Source organism: Hippichthys cyanospilos, chromosome 18 (genome assembly GCF_059441005.1).
Source record: "Hippichthys cyanospilos isolate Australia breed blue-spotted pipefish chromosome 18, RoL_Hcya_1.0, whole genome shotgun sequence".
Taxonomy (NCBI): Eukaryota; Metazoa; Chordata; class Actinopteri; order Syngnathiformes; family Syngnathidae; genus Hippichthys; species Hippichthys cyanospilos.
Genome location: NC_142386.1, coordinates 8,694,876 through 8,711,689, shown reverse-complemented (window position 1 = coordinate 8,711,689; position 16,814 = coordinate 8,694,876). Strand labels below are relative to the sequence as shown.

Sequence of the window (16,814 nt, the reverse complement as noted above, 5' to 3'; positions counted from 1 at the left end):
GTACCAGACATTTTTAGACACTTCTTTACCACAAATACTTGATGAATAAGTGACTGGGATTGAATGTTGGGACTCAAATAAAATAAAATATGTCTGTGGATTGAAATAATTAATTGACTTCAAACTTTTCCGTAACAAACGTGATTGAGATGTATGCTAATTGCAGATGCTTCGCTTGTGAGTTGCACAGCAAACCACTAGAGAGAGCTATTTGCATGTTTTTATTATATCTCATTCCGGTGTGGAGAACCCAAAACGCCCTCCAAAGACTTATGCCGTTGCCTTCATGTCAACTCGGAAAAAACTAAAGCATTTTCACCACCCTGACTTCTACGAAACACCATTCGCAAACGTACTGTGTAGTTGGCAAATAATGGAAAACTCACGGCTTATTCTAATCTAAAAACCCTCCCACTTTACCTCCTTTTTTATTGGGCGACATGCCTTGGCCGATTGCGAAGTGACCCTGAAGGCATCAGATCAAGTGAGCAGGTAGCGGCTGTAAATGAGATCTCCCGGTGGCGTGGAGTGAACGTCACACGCACGAAGAGTAGATTAGTGGGACGGGGTGCGTGTGTACGCGCGCGCGTGTGTACGTGAGAACTGTACACGCCGTTTCCCAAGTTGACCGACTTTACATGAAGATCGCATGGAGTTTGGAGCGCATGTGTTCCGCAAAGTGTGGCGTCTGCTGCCGCGGCAGCCGCCGGTGACCGACCTCCGGGGACGCGATCCACTTTTGTACAAGCCGACTTGAAATGGGAATAACTTTGAATTGACGGGGAAGGAAAGGACGCCACCGGACGGAGATTACTCGAGTGTGTCTGAAATCTTTTGGGAACAACTATGTTCGCACCGTCGGGGTTGTAAACATGTTACTTAACCATTTGGCTCGGCTGAACGGCCGCCTTTGAAGTCCAACTTGTGTCTTCCGTGTGCGCGTGCGTGTGCGGCTTGAAAAATGTGGCGCCCTCGGGACTCGCGATCTCGCCACGCCGCTTGTCAACTTCACGAGTGGGATTGGTAAAGGTGCAGCCTTGTGGAGTACCATTACTTTTATGCCAACTTTTTTTTTTTTTTACTTTTAATGATGAGAAGTGAAGTTAAATGAGATTCGACACGCGCATGGAGCACGTGCGGAGACTTATTGGATGGACTTGCTTCTTGCAACCTGGAGTTTTTTTTTTTTTTCTAATGCCATGGAATCGGAATATGCTGCTGAATTCACGCTTGAATATTAACTGAATGGAAGTATGCGGTCATCCGCGTGTGAGCTTGGATTGCATTGACTAAAAGAATAAAATAAAAAAATCTTAAAGAGTGTGGACTTTAAAAAAAAAAAAGAACTAACAAAAGCTTCGTCGGTGTTTTCCTGCTGCCTGCTTTGAAGTCCAACATGTGCGGCCGGGCTCCGCCGCTGCAGCCGAGGCCATGACGGTCCCCCCGTGGCGCTTGGCCGGGCTCTGGCCGTGGCTGCTCATGGCGGCCCTGCAGGTGGTGCTGGGCCAGCCGGGCCCCGATTCCGAGAGGCCGGCCCTGCGAGCGCTCATCAAGGTGACGCTGCTGAAGCACGACCCGGCGGGGAGCCCCATCACTCTGGAGGGGGTCTTCGTGGGAGGGAGCGCCGGGTACGCCGAGGGGAAACTCATGCAGGTAGGACCACGTCCAGTTTTTTCCAATCGTTATAGCAAGCCGTATTTGATCTTCTACACGTGAACTTGAACACTATATACTGTATATAATAGTGTGTTATTGGCAAGTTGCATAAAGAAATCCCTGGTCACCAACATGGTATTTTCCACAGAAAAATTGAAAAACGACATATAGGCCCGTGGGAGTGACAGATGATATCTGCTCACATATAAATTGTGTTTTGTGCGCCAATTTCTGTCAAAGGCCTTTCAAAAGAATGATTCCAGAGGTTGAAAAGCTGCCTGAAACGCAATGATGTGAATGCTCTCTAGTGGATGTGATTGCACATTGTAGCGTGGATTTAGTGTGGTTTGTGCGGTGGCCCCGAAGTGCAAATCACACACTAAAACAGTAAACAAACAAAAAATTAAATCGCAAACAAAAATTCATTTCTAGAGAGACACACACAAGAGAAAAATAGCATGCAAGAAAAAAGAAGCACGCAAGAATAAAAAGGACACTCAAAAAAATGAGCTCTCTAACTTTCCCTATTAGAAGTGGTTGGTGTGGGTGGAGTAGAGTGTGCTGATTGGGCGACAGGGGGAACCTTGATTGGATATACAAAATGTTCATCAAGATATTAATTAATCCTGTGATATTTTTTTTTCTCCTTTTAAATATGAGCACTATCAGCAAATCAAATGTTGTTGCCACTATCAGAATCGTGGCCCTATCAGATTGCTTCCCAAGAGTCAGCCAACTTTTGCTTTCCTTTTTTCTTGTCCGCTTATCTCTTGTAAGGCGTTTTTGTTTACGATTACCTTTTCTGTTCGGTTAGGTTTTAATTTGTGTGATTTTGCCTTCCAGGGCCACCGTAGTTTTGTCACGAGCTTGTCTAACCTATTTGGATGACTGAGTGAATGACGTGTAGACTCTAGGATTTAACATTAGCTTTATTTTTAGGACGATGCCGATTTGACTGTTGTTTTTCAGTTTTTTTTTTTTTTTTTTTTTGGCGTTACAAATGTAGGCAATGAAAATGATGACTGAAGTGCTGTTAATACTTGGCTGACAAAGCGACTGATTGATGATCATTTGGATAAATTTCCAACAACGACAAACCGACAGTTACTGAAGAAGGTCTCCATGTCCTACAATGTCAGGCTGTTTTCACAGTGTGGAAATGTTTCATGCAGAATTTTGTAGTTGGACTTTGCTAGAAGATTTATATTTGAGAGGGTCCCCAGTTTATATCCAACAAAAAAAATAAACAAAAGCAAATATGGCACACCACCAAACAAAATATGTGAGTGCATAATACAGGGGCTTCCAGAAAAATTTCTCTCATTGTTGCATATAAGGAAAAAAAGCGAGAGATGTCTATATAATGTTTTTTTTTTTTTTCAAAATGCATTTTTAATATATTTAAAAAATACATAAATGTGGATGTTGGGCTGCAATTGAACCCGAGTTTTTGTTACCTTTTTAGTAGCATTGCTGACCATGTCAAAATAATTTTTTAGTACATGCTGCAGGCCAGAAAAATGTGGATGGCCTGCTGCAAATGACCCTGTTTCATAGTTTGGACACCACTTTTTTTCCACACAACGCTGTCTCCCATCAAAACTTTTTTTGAATAGAATTGCAGGCTACGTCAAAATGTTTTTTTTTAATATGCTGCAGGCCGTTCCGGGCCGCAAATAGCCCCTGGGCCACTGTTTGGACACCTAGCATAGCACATCTGCCTCACAGTCGTTAACCACAAATCTAATGAGGGCAAATGATATATAGCATAATATGGTGATCACATATCAGCGAGGTACACTATGTATCCAACTTTGATTGACACTCCATGAGTGGCATTCGTTATGTAATGTCAATATTTGTTACAGTTTGCAATGGTGTTCTGTTTCTAAAAATAAGTGCCCCACTTATGGAGCCAAGTAAGAGAAACCTGAATACGTACACCAGTCATCAGTTAGAGGATATCCAAGCACCCGCGTTTTAAAAACACAACTTTTATGTTTTGGGGCTAAAACTTGAATATAAGTACTGGCGTTTCTGGAAACGATTATAGAAAACACAACAAAATGAGTGAAATATTTTTGCTGAGTTGTGTTCACAGACTGTCACAATTATTTCTTTGTTGCTGGAAAACAGGAACACTTAACATATTTTGTTGATGTGCATAAGGTTTTCTGTTAATTTGTTGCTGTAATTTTTTGGAGTTCACCTTTTTTCAACAGTGTAAAAGCTGAAGTTCAGTTATCTAATAGCTGAAAAAAGGTCAAAACAAATATTTTGTTTATCCGAGTTGTTCAAATAAGCCAGTGCCACCTGCACTTGTTGCCGTCTTCTATCCTGCGATGACCTTGCATCTCCCTCCCCAAATCTCACCCTTCCAACTCACCTCGTGACAGTCCAACATCTGAATATCTTAACAATCGCGCTGACATACTTGTCACTTTGAGTGCCGTCGTAGAACTCAGTTTAGTTTTACGCAAAAAAAAAAAAAAAAACATCGCTCATGTCTCGGCTGCAGCGTTTCCTTGTGCCCAAATGTTTAACATCAACTCTTCCTCCGAAAACTTTATTATCAAGGTGTGGTTGTAGAAAACAGTTAAATGACATATTGTAAACCATGCACTGTAATTTGAGTTTACGTTTTTTTTTTTTTTTTTTTTTTTAAGCGCACTGGTACCCTGCTAGCAAATCTAGAAATATGTGTTCCTTTTCATCCTGCATATTTCGCATTCAGGATTGGATTAAGGTTGCCTGGCCGTAAAGCTCCACTCTGTCAATTTATTTACCGTCTCCCGAGAAACGGTCCGGTAGACGTGAACTGTAGGATCTTGTCTTTCTTCGCTCACCAGGTGTTTGAGGTTCTGCCACTGTTAATAATGACCATTTTCACAGCGCTAGCTCTCCATTAGGCACGCTGACAAGCCACTCCACTTACAGCTCAATGGGTCTTTGTGGGAAAACAAGTTCTGATCTCGCATTGCTCAGATCAAACGCACTCCGGGAATTCCGGCATTCCTTATTAGTCCTTGTAAAACTTCTCTTCCTTGTAAAAAATCTGTGAACAGAAATGTGCTTGCAACAATGGAGCTAGAGATGATTGGCTTGTCAAAGCTGCTGTCACTGGGTCTTGGCAACTTACTGTGTACTGTCAGGCAGGGGTGCTCATTGCGTCAGTCATGGTCGACCGGTCGATCCCGATGGTAGTATCGGTAAATTGCATGACATTGCGTGACTTGCAAAAAAAAAAATAATAATAATACATAGGCGGTAACAATGGGTCTGAAAATGTGTATGTAACAGGTTATATATAATGTATGGCTGTCACTATCAAATCCTTTTAAAATATTCCGTCAATCGCGTACTATAGTTTTCGGATTACAAGGCGCACCTGATTATAAGATGCAGCAAAAAAAAAAAAAAAAAAAGAAAATCTATTTTTGTCATGTCTAGGCTGCACCAACCTACAAGCAGCACATTGTAATATCAGATATTTGTGCAGATAGTTTTTTTTTTTTTAATTTAAAACTTTTTTTTTCTAATTTGCATCATGCCTTCAACACAGACTGTACATGCCTTCATGTTTAGAAATAAGAGCCGCACCAAAATATTTTCAACATAACACTGACACACTTGAATTGTTCGAATACTGCACCAACGCAACTGTAACATAACTGTTGTGTTTATTAGTGGAGAGTGTCCCCTGGTGGTTAGTAAAATAGCAGTTCAAACTCAAAATCAATACTTCTATAGTGTCTTCTTCTGTATCCCTTGTTTAGTGGGTGATCGCTTCCAGTGGCTAGTAAAAAATAATAAGAAAATAACTTTGATTAAGTCACACTGGACTAGGAGCCGCAGGGTTCTAAGCGTGAGAAAAATGTGTCTGCTTGTGTTCCAAAATTTACTGAAATGACTCCTACCCCCGACCCCCACTTAAAAAATAAAATAATAATAACAAATAATAATATAAGAAGTTTAAGGAATTATCCATTATTTGTGCTATATGGTGCTGAACTACTATATTGGCAGTCGATAGTTCTGGCACTCTGCGGCGACGTCCACCAGGAAGTTGGCGACTGGAAAAGTCGATCTTGGGGCAAAAGAGTTTGAACATCGCTGCCATAAGGATTACAAACAGCTTGATCTCCAAGGGACCGACCGGGTATCTCGGTCCTGTCGGTGATGAGCAAGGCCTCGATTTGTCAGATGCTGCAGGATGCTCTTTGTTGCAGCTCAGGCTTGTTCCAACAGGCTCTCAAGGGCCTGTGCAGACTGCTTTATATTTTTACCTCGCAGCGAATGAGAGGAGGGGGTCCCCCGAAGAACCCTCGCTTGTGTTGAATCTGTCCCGATAATCGGGCTCAATTGTTCACTGACTTTCAGTTAGACAAAAAAGTGCAATTCAAGTAGGCATGGGCCGATGATAACCTGCTTGAGGTTAAAAAAGGTCAAGGTTTGAATAACTGTTAAAACTATCTATAAATGGTAATGATTGCTTTTCTTTTTTTTGCTTAATCTAACAACAGAGGCTTCAGACAGGACAGCATATGATTGGTTGCCTGCAAAGTCGACTCAAACAAGCCGCCTTTTGAATGCACGTCAATGGAAGTTGTTTTTTCTCTTTGTTTTCTGGAAGACATGACACGCTTGCCTGCCTAAACCAATAAATATGCTGAATTTTGATGACGTTGCCCACTTCTGGGAGATGATTGGATGAAGCTTTGCCAATCGAAATCAAGTCATGATGCTTAGCATGCCCTCCCTGTTTGAATCTTACAAGATGGCTCTCAAAACAAGACTTTTTTCAAGATCTAGTGCGCCTCACAGCGGATATTCATGGAAGTGCAGGGCAGGTCGGTGATACAGTATCACTAATGCTTGTAGAGTTGACTTAACTAGCTGTCTGAAAATAATTAGATGCAAAATTAAGACACCGTGATATTTTTACTCATGGTTATCACACAATCAGAAGCTAATAATGGCCCATGCTTGGATTCACGCAGGTTAAATATCAAGAAAAAAATGCCCAGAGTATAATGAAGTAAAACAAAAACAAAAAAGCTGAACGGCTTTGCAGTTCATTTCAATGGAGAATATTGATTCATACGAGTAAATACAGTTACTACCTTGGTCACGGAACACAAACTTTTAAGTCAAGGCACCGCTGTATACAATATATCTAAGACAGCCTGCATTGAATATTAGCTAAAATTCATTGGCTGCATTCCCACTTCCTCTCTGTGTATTGCAATGGTAAGACCTTGCTTTAGTACACATCTCCCTGTGGTCTATTAAACAGTGGCCGTGTTGGACGCGTGCCCCGTCCCCTGAATGGACATGTTCATTGGAGCACTTAGCTCTCGTCTGGCAACGCTATTAGGAGAAAGCACAGAGGCATTTTCGACCGTATCCCCTTTCCAGACATCGAGCTTATACGGTGCCCGTCGAAAAAGTGCAAAGGCTTCTGGGATCACTTTGAACTTGAGAGGACCGGCAATGATATCTTGACTTTTGTTGAGAGAAGGACTCGGAGTTCATCTTCCATTGGGATTTGCGCCAATTAGGGGAGGCTAAACATTGTGAAAGCTATTAACCAGCTTGAGTTTTTGTAAATCTTCAGCTGGCTTTCTGCTTCTTTGTATATTCGAGGCTTGACCTTTGGGCCTTTTGGCACCGGAATTAAAGCATGCCGGGCACTTTCCAGTTAACGCTACGCCACTTCACATTCTTTAAAGCCCTCTCAAACGTCCCGCAAAGTATCGAACGCCTCCCTTTCGTTGCCCGAGCCCTGGTCGCGGCCCCTACATGCTGTGGGGTGTGTTTGCCTCTGAGCATCTGCGCAGGCCTTTGGGAACGAGGGATGAGAGGGCGGAGGGGGCTCCGAGGGAGAACATCAAAGTGTGTCCAGTTTTGAACGTGAGCTGAGATGATTAAAAACCAAGAGTGTTTACACTGCACTTCCCATATGGGCCCGCAACACCCCCTCCCTCTAGATTTCCTGTCCATACTTCCTATCTCCCTGGATGAGATAAAAGCTTGTCCAGGGCTCCCCGTGGCTGCACACTGCCACAATACTGGGAGCAGATACTTTGCATTGTGATGCTTTTTAATGGCATGTGTAGCGCAGATCACCCCAATTTGCAATATTCGCCTCAAATGGCCAATTAATCAGCCGATCAGCCCTTCTAACATCGGCCAAAATTAATCAGCCAGGTAGCCGATGTTTGCCAATTTTTGTAACTTTTGACCTTTTGTGTATTCTAACCATTTACAGCAATTGTATACAAGTCACACTGGTGTCATGATTTGCCACACAAAAAGCCTTGTTTCCCTAAATTTGTATCATGAAGTTTGATGACGCGGTCGTTCAGCAAAACACAATTTTTTGCAAGCGATGATTTGGTGAACAATGCAAACACAAACGCGTATTACAAGAATTACTCATGCCCTTATAACTTAATTAATTGCACCATGTGATGCATTCTGTGACCCAAAAAGTTTTTTTTTTAATACATTATATATATGATACAGTTTTACAAAAGCAGGCTCAAGTCACGAAGGTTGATTTTGAGTTGACGGAGATGTCCATTTTGGGATCGCGTGAAAATAAGGGATTGGTACTAAATGCACACCATTACTAGATGAATGTAGCAAAACTTTAAATGTGTATTTTTTTTCTGAATGAGGGATTTGGTTTTGGCAACATTTAAATTGTCAGTTTTCAAGCTATCTCTGTATATTATTATAATTTTAAAGGGAAATTAGTGTAGAATCAGAATTTATCAATATCTCGTTTCGTTTTCAGAGACATAAACCAGATTTATATCAAAACCAGGCTGGACCTTAAATACAGTATTGCAAATCCGCATGATTGACACCTATTGAAATGCATTGGGAGTGGTGTTTTATGCATTGTAACATTTTTAATTAATCGCACGGTTAATCCATCATGAGTATTTTTTTTTCTGCCAAAAAGCTGCATTGGCCTTCCCCCTAAAAAATATCCATGTAGTTCAGGCCCTAATGTTTGTATAACCGAGTCCACATCACCCCAAAGTGAGAAGATGAGACTAAAGTCACCTGGACCAAAAGAGAAGTTAGCTGTCAAACTGAAAACAAGAAAGAATGCATTGAGTCAAGAATTCCAGACGTGTTCTAATGATTTAAAAAGGAGGCCTGCAGGACTGAGAGATTTGCCATGTCCCCCCCCCCCCCCCCCCCCCCCAACTCTTGCAGTGCCATAAGAAACATCTTAACAGCCATCGCCTGTGGAAGAGGGTGAACGGGAGAGCACTCGGCCTGCTTCCTGTGCTGCAGACTGCGGGATCCCTCAACTGCCATTAGTCCACTCCGGTCTTTATAGCGCACACGCACGCCGCGGTGCGTTCGAGGCAATGCCAAGTCAAGGGCGATAGAAATGTAATAACAGGCTGAACCAATGGCCATATGGAAATAGACGTCAGTGTGTGACTGAACTTTATTTGGCCTTACCAAGGAATGTGAACAATCACATTAGGCCAGATCATGATTTTAAATGGTTGACGTTTGTCCCCGAATGCCCCTTTTTTCACAGAAACAGAACTTCAATTGAACTGATGACGTCGACCATTTTGATTTGCACAAATTAATCAAGCTATTATACCTTTAAAAAAAAGTTACAAGCTTGATTGCCCCACTTTTAAATGACACTATGAATGTGCATATCTGTTTCGGTCTATCAATGCAATCTTTCAAACTATCGTATCAATTCCATTAATAATCGAGTACCCCACCTCCCAAATGCTGTAGTAATCCTGTAGTCCAGTGATCCTAACCCAAGATTTGAACCAGGAACTGTAAGGCTGGGTGATATGACTAAAAAGTAATATCTCGATTTTCTTCAATTATTCTGGATAGTTCCGATTTTAATTGATTTTAATGGAAGAAATAAACCCATCAAGAACTTATTTGAATTTTTGATTTATTTAAACAATCCTGAGGAATATATTCAGACAAAAATAATGAATGCTGATTTAAATTTAGCTTTAATGTAAATGTAAAATTCATTGGTTTTGCATGACTTGCTTAAAGGGATAGTCCATTTATTTTGACAGATGTTTTAGGCATACAAGCTTCATTTTGTATTCATGCACAATTAATACCTTCAAAAACATTCTTTCACTAGTTATTGACTGAAAATGCCAACACCTGTGCTAAAGGCCGGGTAACTACCAATCATGTCACACTTGTTGGTCATGTGACATTCTGAAGCTAAGCCATGAATGAATGGTCATTACCAGCGCCTTCCGCACATAATGTCATTTTCAGTCAACAGCAAGTACATGAAAATGAAATTTGTCATCAAATAAACTCATTCTATCCCAAAGACGCGTACGCCAAAAGTACCAGCTTTCCATCTTCGAGTCATCCCCAAAGGTGAAACGGCTCTGCCCTTTTTCTTTGCTCCACTTGCGCCACCCTTTCTTTCCAGCATTTCCTCCTCATCACCTGCTTCTCCCCGAGTAGCCTTCTCCCGTGTCCTGACAGCTCTCGGTTGTAATTCACTGCGGGTGCTTCAGTTTCAAGGACAAAAATGGCTGTATGCACTCAAAAGGCAGGAAGCTCTTATTTTGCTGAAAGGCTGGAGGAAAAGAGTCATCACCATTCCAAAGATAAATATGTTCTAACAAACTCCCTCCCTCTCTCAGATTCCCCGTCGCGCCTTCCGTTTGGACTTTTTATTTGACTTTTGTTGATTTCGCAAAACATGTCCCGGCGGTATAATTCTCAGTTATTTGGCTCTTCCTTGACATGCTTAAAGCTATTTGTACTCCGTGTTTATGACGAGTAAATTAGTGGCCAGCGCGGCGGAGAGCTACTGCGCACACGGAGCCAAATCTGGAGTCTGCTCAAAGCAGTCTGAGTGGAAGTCATGTCTCTTCTTTTTCTGCTTCAACGTTTGGCTCAGCCATCCAAGAAAAAGAACATTCCACCTGTGAGACGGTTTCATTTTTTTATTTTTTTTTGGCTTCATTTTATGAACGCGTGTACAAGCATCAGTGAGTCTTTGCGAACGTGTGCGTTTGCACACAGGAGGTACGACTCCTATACTGAGATCATTTACCAAACTCTGTTAAGCGGGATCAAAGTGACTCAGATCTTCCAGTGGTGCCTGACTACAAAGGCCGTATTGTAACCTCAGGTCCAAGAAGATAACACAGTTGACAAGAAATGCACCATGTATCCAGAATTCACCTCCAGACAACAAACAAAATACGGTTTCTCTTCCTCAAAATGCCTCAGTTTTAGTTGGAGTTAACACATTGCTGAGAAACCGTCAGGAAATGGGAAAGGAACAAGCCTGGTTTATTGCAGGGAATATATTGCAGGCTGACCTGTGGTAGGCGAAATTCTACAGTAAAATCTCAATCATTTCAATTCATTTTCTCAATAGAGTTCTCGTTACTTGTGATTTCAGATATTAGTATAAGGACAAGCGCCATAGAAAATGGATAGTCTATAATTTTACGTGGTGTACACAAGTAAATTTTGTGCTATAGTTATTTGAGGGTAAAACAATAACAATTGAGAAGTACTATTTCCTGTATTTGAGTGATGATGTGACACTTTTGTATCCTTCTGGCTTCAGGTGGGTTAGGAGCTAGCTTGGCAACGTGGAAAGCTTTTTTTTATTCCTGGGAAAAAGCTTTGCATTTTGCCAAAAACTACTTGATACCCCCCCAAAAAAATCAATGGAAACGAATGAATTCTCTAGCTTTTGGCGTCTCACTTCGAAAGGTATGCTTATCGTAAAACATCATAACCTTCAGGACACCACAATCCTGGTATCTCTGAAAAGACTTTTCAACCTTAACAAAAGGGAACTTTCCACTGGCAAGCACCTGTTCGCCGAAATATGAAAAGAAGTGAGCAAATAATTATTTATTTGATCATTATATCCGTGGCAAACCACAGCGGTGAACGTGGGGTTTTGACTCGGCATAACAGGCGCGGTGATGACAGGCAGGTGTTGTAGACCTGTCGCCATGCTCTCTCTACCTGGAAAATATAAATAAACAAGCAGGTAACGAAGGAGATACACGGGAAAGTCACAAATGCTTTTAACAGCAACTTGAAGGCACACTATTAGTACAGCAATCATGAACGCGTGTACGGAAAGACGGATTACGCACATGCATCAAATTCGGGAAATCCCCTGTGTAGATGTGGGACGGAGATGGCAGACCACTGAATGGCAACCGCGTCTTGCGGGAAGCGTTTGATTCAATGAAGCTTTTAAAGCATAATGACCGTGTGCATATGTCCTTAGAAATTATCTTGAGGAAATTGGTGTTTACATGTCATTTTTATCCTTTTGGTGTCTTGGAAGCGATGTAAACAAGATGTCCTACTCTTAGGTCATGAGGCTGATTTATCTTTACGTGGATGTTACGGCTACAGGAAGGCTGTTTTCCTACTTTTTCTTTGACATGGACGTTGCTGTTTGTGGCCATGGATGATCGTAATAGAGATGGAAAAGGAAGTTATGTACAGGATATGAATAATAGGGTCACATTATAATTGATTTAAAATCAGTATACATTATTGTCTAAATATTTTCCACAGGATTCATGAATCAATAACAGCCATTGCGTCCTAAATTTCTCTGAAATCCTGAACATTCTTGCTTGTTTAGGACTTACAAATAGAAAAAGGTGTGCCTCATAAAGGCTGTTTTTGCCTGTTTAGACTATCGGCTGAAAGTGGCCGATTCAGTGTGCTGCCCATGCTAGGTTCCATTTTTTGAGGCAACGTGAGTAAACGAATGGCACAAATGAACAACGTTGTGAGTTTCCAAATGGTTTGAGCGAAGCAGTGCGCTCTGAGCCCACCGCCAAATTCCGAAAGCACAGGAACGGAGGTTTCTCAGTTTTTGTAAAACAAATCTCCCCCAAAGCGGAATCAAAATCTTGACTCGTTCAATATAAAAGGAAGCAAAACAGCTAGAAAACACGCAAAATTACGAGTTGAAACTGCAATAAATTACCTTATGGTCACAAATGGAAACCCCGGGATAGAGTGAAAACAATAGCCCAACCACAAAGAAGGTAATGAACACTACCTATTGGTTGCTTGAATGAATATAGAAAAAGGACATGAAAGCTCCCTGGCCTCTGCTGTCTTTCATCCAGTCAGATGATCGATTGACAGTGTGTATTTGTTCATGACTGCTGCACAGCCCGATCCTTACAACAATATGTTTCAAGGTTCTATCCTGCAGCCTTGCTCGGGCCATTTAAAGCACTTCTCTACTCAGTTGACCGCAAACACTTCTCGTCTGCCATAACAGTGCCGCCTCCTGCGATTTGTTGGTCTTCTTTTGGAATAGCTGATTGGGCGCAGCGAGGCGGTGACCTTGTTGCACGCTCCGAAAACAAGTCGAGCCGAACTAGAGCGAGCTTCGTGTCTGAAAGGCATCAGGATAGGACAGTGTATGTAGGAGACTTGTTCCAATTGGCCGTGACCTCCTGACTGGCTGATGGTAATTAGAAGCAGTCCCTCGCTGTGCCTCCCTCTCTTGTCCAAAGTAAATACCTTGGCACCCAACCGGAATGCTGACAGACCGCTGTTTTGGATGCTCTGTGAGAGCTCCTTACGTTCAACACTCCGCCCGTACACTTGTTCAGTCTGTCAGCAACAGACGGTGATATCACAAATGATGAATATCATCGGTGTCTGATGACAACCGTGTGCGTTTCTGTCAACTGGTAGTAGCTTTAGCAACAGAATTCTAAATATGTACATCCGCTTCCAACCGTATTTATCTTGTGCATGTATGTTTACATTTTTTGAGGGTTATTTGTACAGAATGTAATATCTAAGTGAGGACATGACAGAAATGTCACCTTATATGTTATTCAAGCGGGATGGCGTTGGGGAGATGGGTTGAGCTCAAGAGGATGTGTTGGAAGGGTTGAATTGAGATCATTTAACTGCATAGCCACTCAATATAAAAAAAAAAAAAAAAAAGTTCCTTTAGCAGTGCTTTTCAATGACTTTTTTGCAAAGATCCACCTTGGAAAGGGAATACATTTTACGCCCCCAACAGCACCACCGCGCACACTGTCCTCCATCAATATAAATAAGATCATTATCAATAAAAAATGTATGAGTATACCTATAATTATATTCCTTTTAATATTAACAAAAGAAAAGGCAACAGAAATCAACCTTCAATGAATGTGAACTTTTTAAAGGGTTTATACAAGTTACAGGTTAGTCTAAAACAGAAAGAATACCTTACAGGGCATCAAAGTTCCTGAAATTAAGAACAAAAAAAGTAAATCCTTCTTTAAACTAGAAACATCTATGACCAATTGAACCATTTGATGCGGAAATAGAAATAATTAAATAATAATAAATGTCTGAAGCACCAATATCCTGAACAATTTTAATCTGAAGATATTGTGAAGATGTTTTTCTAAATCACACGAATCACTAATATGATTTCGGGAAAAAAAAGGTTGTTGACAGCAATTTAAAGAGTTTATAACTCCTACACAGACTTTCACTTTGAGAGCGCCACTGCGCCACATGTTGCCATGCATGTGCAATTATAATTTATATGTTAAAAGCAAAGCCTGTTCTCCGGGGTCCTTCCCACTATTTGATCAGAACTGGCCTAGAGTGACCAGATTTTCAGAAATGAGAACTGGGACAATGATATATGCAATTTGTTCTCACTTTGAACTATTTCTAACTAATTTAATTGAGATTCAATCTGGTGACCGGTTTTTGTATTATTTAGGCTAACTCTAAATATGATCTTGGATGACAGTTCAACAGCACCAAACTGGTCACTACACTCACCATGATATAATGTGCTTAGACACTATTGATTGCTTTTCAGTGTGGCACAACAAACCTCATGATCCCACATTGGGAACATGCCACCAGAAAGCTCAACTCGCTATGATTCGTCAACGTGAACGCGGGAAGTAGTTCTAGTTCCGGTATGACGTGAAAGTATAGTTTGAATTCTTTTTTAAATGGTTTTTCGTCTAAATCTTGACGACAACTTTTTGATGACATATACATTGCCCGAACAACTGACTTGCTGGACTAAAAAAAATCAATTTAGGACAAAACAATAGGTCTGGCGAAATCCATCGGTACTGGACTCAAGTCTCAGAATCGAGACGGTCTCCTTTAAGACGAGACGTCTGGTCAAACTACTTTAGCTGCAGACGTTAACTATTTGTCGAGCCACACAGATGAAGCAGATTTAGATTATGCATTGCCTTCCTTGTTTGCTTGCTCAAAATTGTACTCTTCAAATGACCTTGACCACAGGCTGGTATTTTGTAGGGAAATGATAGAGTATATGTTGCTGTATAACTTGATTGCATAACCTATGTATATACATTTACTCCCAACTTTCGACTCGTTTAAAATAAAACAAAGCTCATCCGGCACGACAGCCTGTATTTAAAAGAGCGGGCAACGGTATCTTGCCAGGGCCGCTCACCCGATAACCTTCACTGCAGGGGCTACTCCAGTGCAGTGTGAGTTATGCGCGTGTGCCGTTTCTTTTTTTAGGACCGTATGGAGAGATATCGGATCTTTTTTTTTGATAATAGTTGACTCCGCTATTAACTCCTCACATTGCCGCGATGAAGCTTAAGCGCAACGTTACACAGCGAGATCGCTGAAAGCTAAAGAAGTTTGAGGACTATACAGCAGAGCTGTGAGTGGTTTGGTGTTTGGTCTGCTTGCTCCAAGATTAGCGCAGCAGGTTGCCACAAGCTTAGCTAATGACATGTCTATCGCCAAAGTCCTTGGACCGTCTGGAAGTGAAAGGACGCACACTTGCAGTATATTCCAAAGCACAGCACTTGCTTCACTAGAATGGTAGATGTGACCTCATAGAATCACCATGGCAGGCTAACATTGCGGTACGAGACACAACATAAAATGCGTAGTCTCTTCCAAATGGGTTGGAGCATGGTCAGCCACAAATAGTCAGTGACATACAGATGACACATCGCGCTCCGCTTATGACATTAAGTCTTAATCACATTTTCCGAAGCTGAAAGGCGTAATGAATGAGTGCAGGAGAATGTAAATGCAGCGGCAACAACTAAGTAGGCTCTCTTCAGTCAAATCCAGCATGACCACCATAGCAGCAGAAATTTTCATCTTGGAAACTATTGCATATTGATTATAGCAACGTTTACCATAAATATACACTGTATCCCCAAAAGTGTTTTGCATACTTGCCTCGACTCACAAAAGACAACCCATTACTGAGCTAGCTTAGCTTCATCTCTTCTGTAGAGGCTATCTACAAGGTTTAGGAGTGGCGCATTTGTGAGTTCACACGCTGATGTTGGTTGAGAAGGCCGATCTGTCAATCTCCGCTTTCATTCATCTCAAAGGTGCTCTATTGGGTTGAGGTCGGGTGCAGACCAATCAACGCATCCACATCAACACTGTCATCCATTTCATTGCTTTGTATTCTGCTAAATAGTCTTGTTAGAAAAGGATGGGACCAAAACAAATTGGTATGTTGAATGCATATAAATTGTAATTGCACATGCATTGTGTGCTCTGATATATTTATTACCAGTCAGAAGTTTCTAATTAAAATGGTCTCAAACACATTACAGCCTGGATACACCGAGCCAAAGTTGGAAAAGGTTTCGGAAACAGTACCATCAATATTTTTTCATTTATCAGAAATCAGGTTTATGTCTTTGAAAATTCAAATTGAGATATTGATACATTTTATACTAAATTCCCTTCAAAATTATATATAATACATGGTGGTAGCTCAAAAATTGTCAAAGTTGGATGTTGCCGTTGAATTCTTTAGTTTTGAGAAGAATGTGTTTAAAGTTTTGGCACATTCATCTTTCAAAGGTGGGCATTGTTTACTAATCCTTATTTTCAAACTCCCCTATTACATTACATATATACATATATTTGAAAATATATACATAATATATACATACATATATTTGAACATCTTGAGAGTTGAAACGGTAATGAGCTTGTTTTTTGTGGAAATCCCCAAATTCATAAATTCGTAAATTTTTGTCAAGAACACAAAACTAATCTCAGTGGCATAAGCCTCATTTTGTGAAAACGCATCCCAAATTTCTACGGGGCCATCTTCCAAA

The 16,814-nt window shown here is 41.1% G+C and overlaps 1 protein-coding gene across 1 annotated transcript in view; it reads left to right on the top strand.

Moving 5' to 3' along the window:
• Positions 1-502: 502 nt before the first annotated feature.
• Positions 503-16,814, top strand: part of rnf43 (ring finger protein 43) — a 90,188-nt gene continuing 73,876 nt past the window's right edge. The window contains exon 1 of the mRNA XM_088439976.1: positions 503-1,653. Within this exon, the coding sequence (XP_088296102.1) occupies positions 1,432-1,653 (222 nt within the window). The 5' untranslated portion in view covers positions 503-1,431. The remainder of the gene's footprint in view (positions 1,654-16,814) is intronic.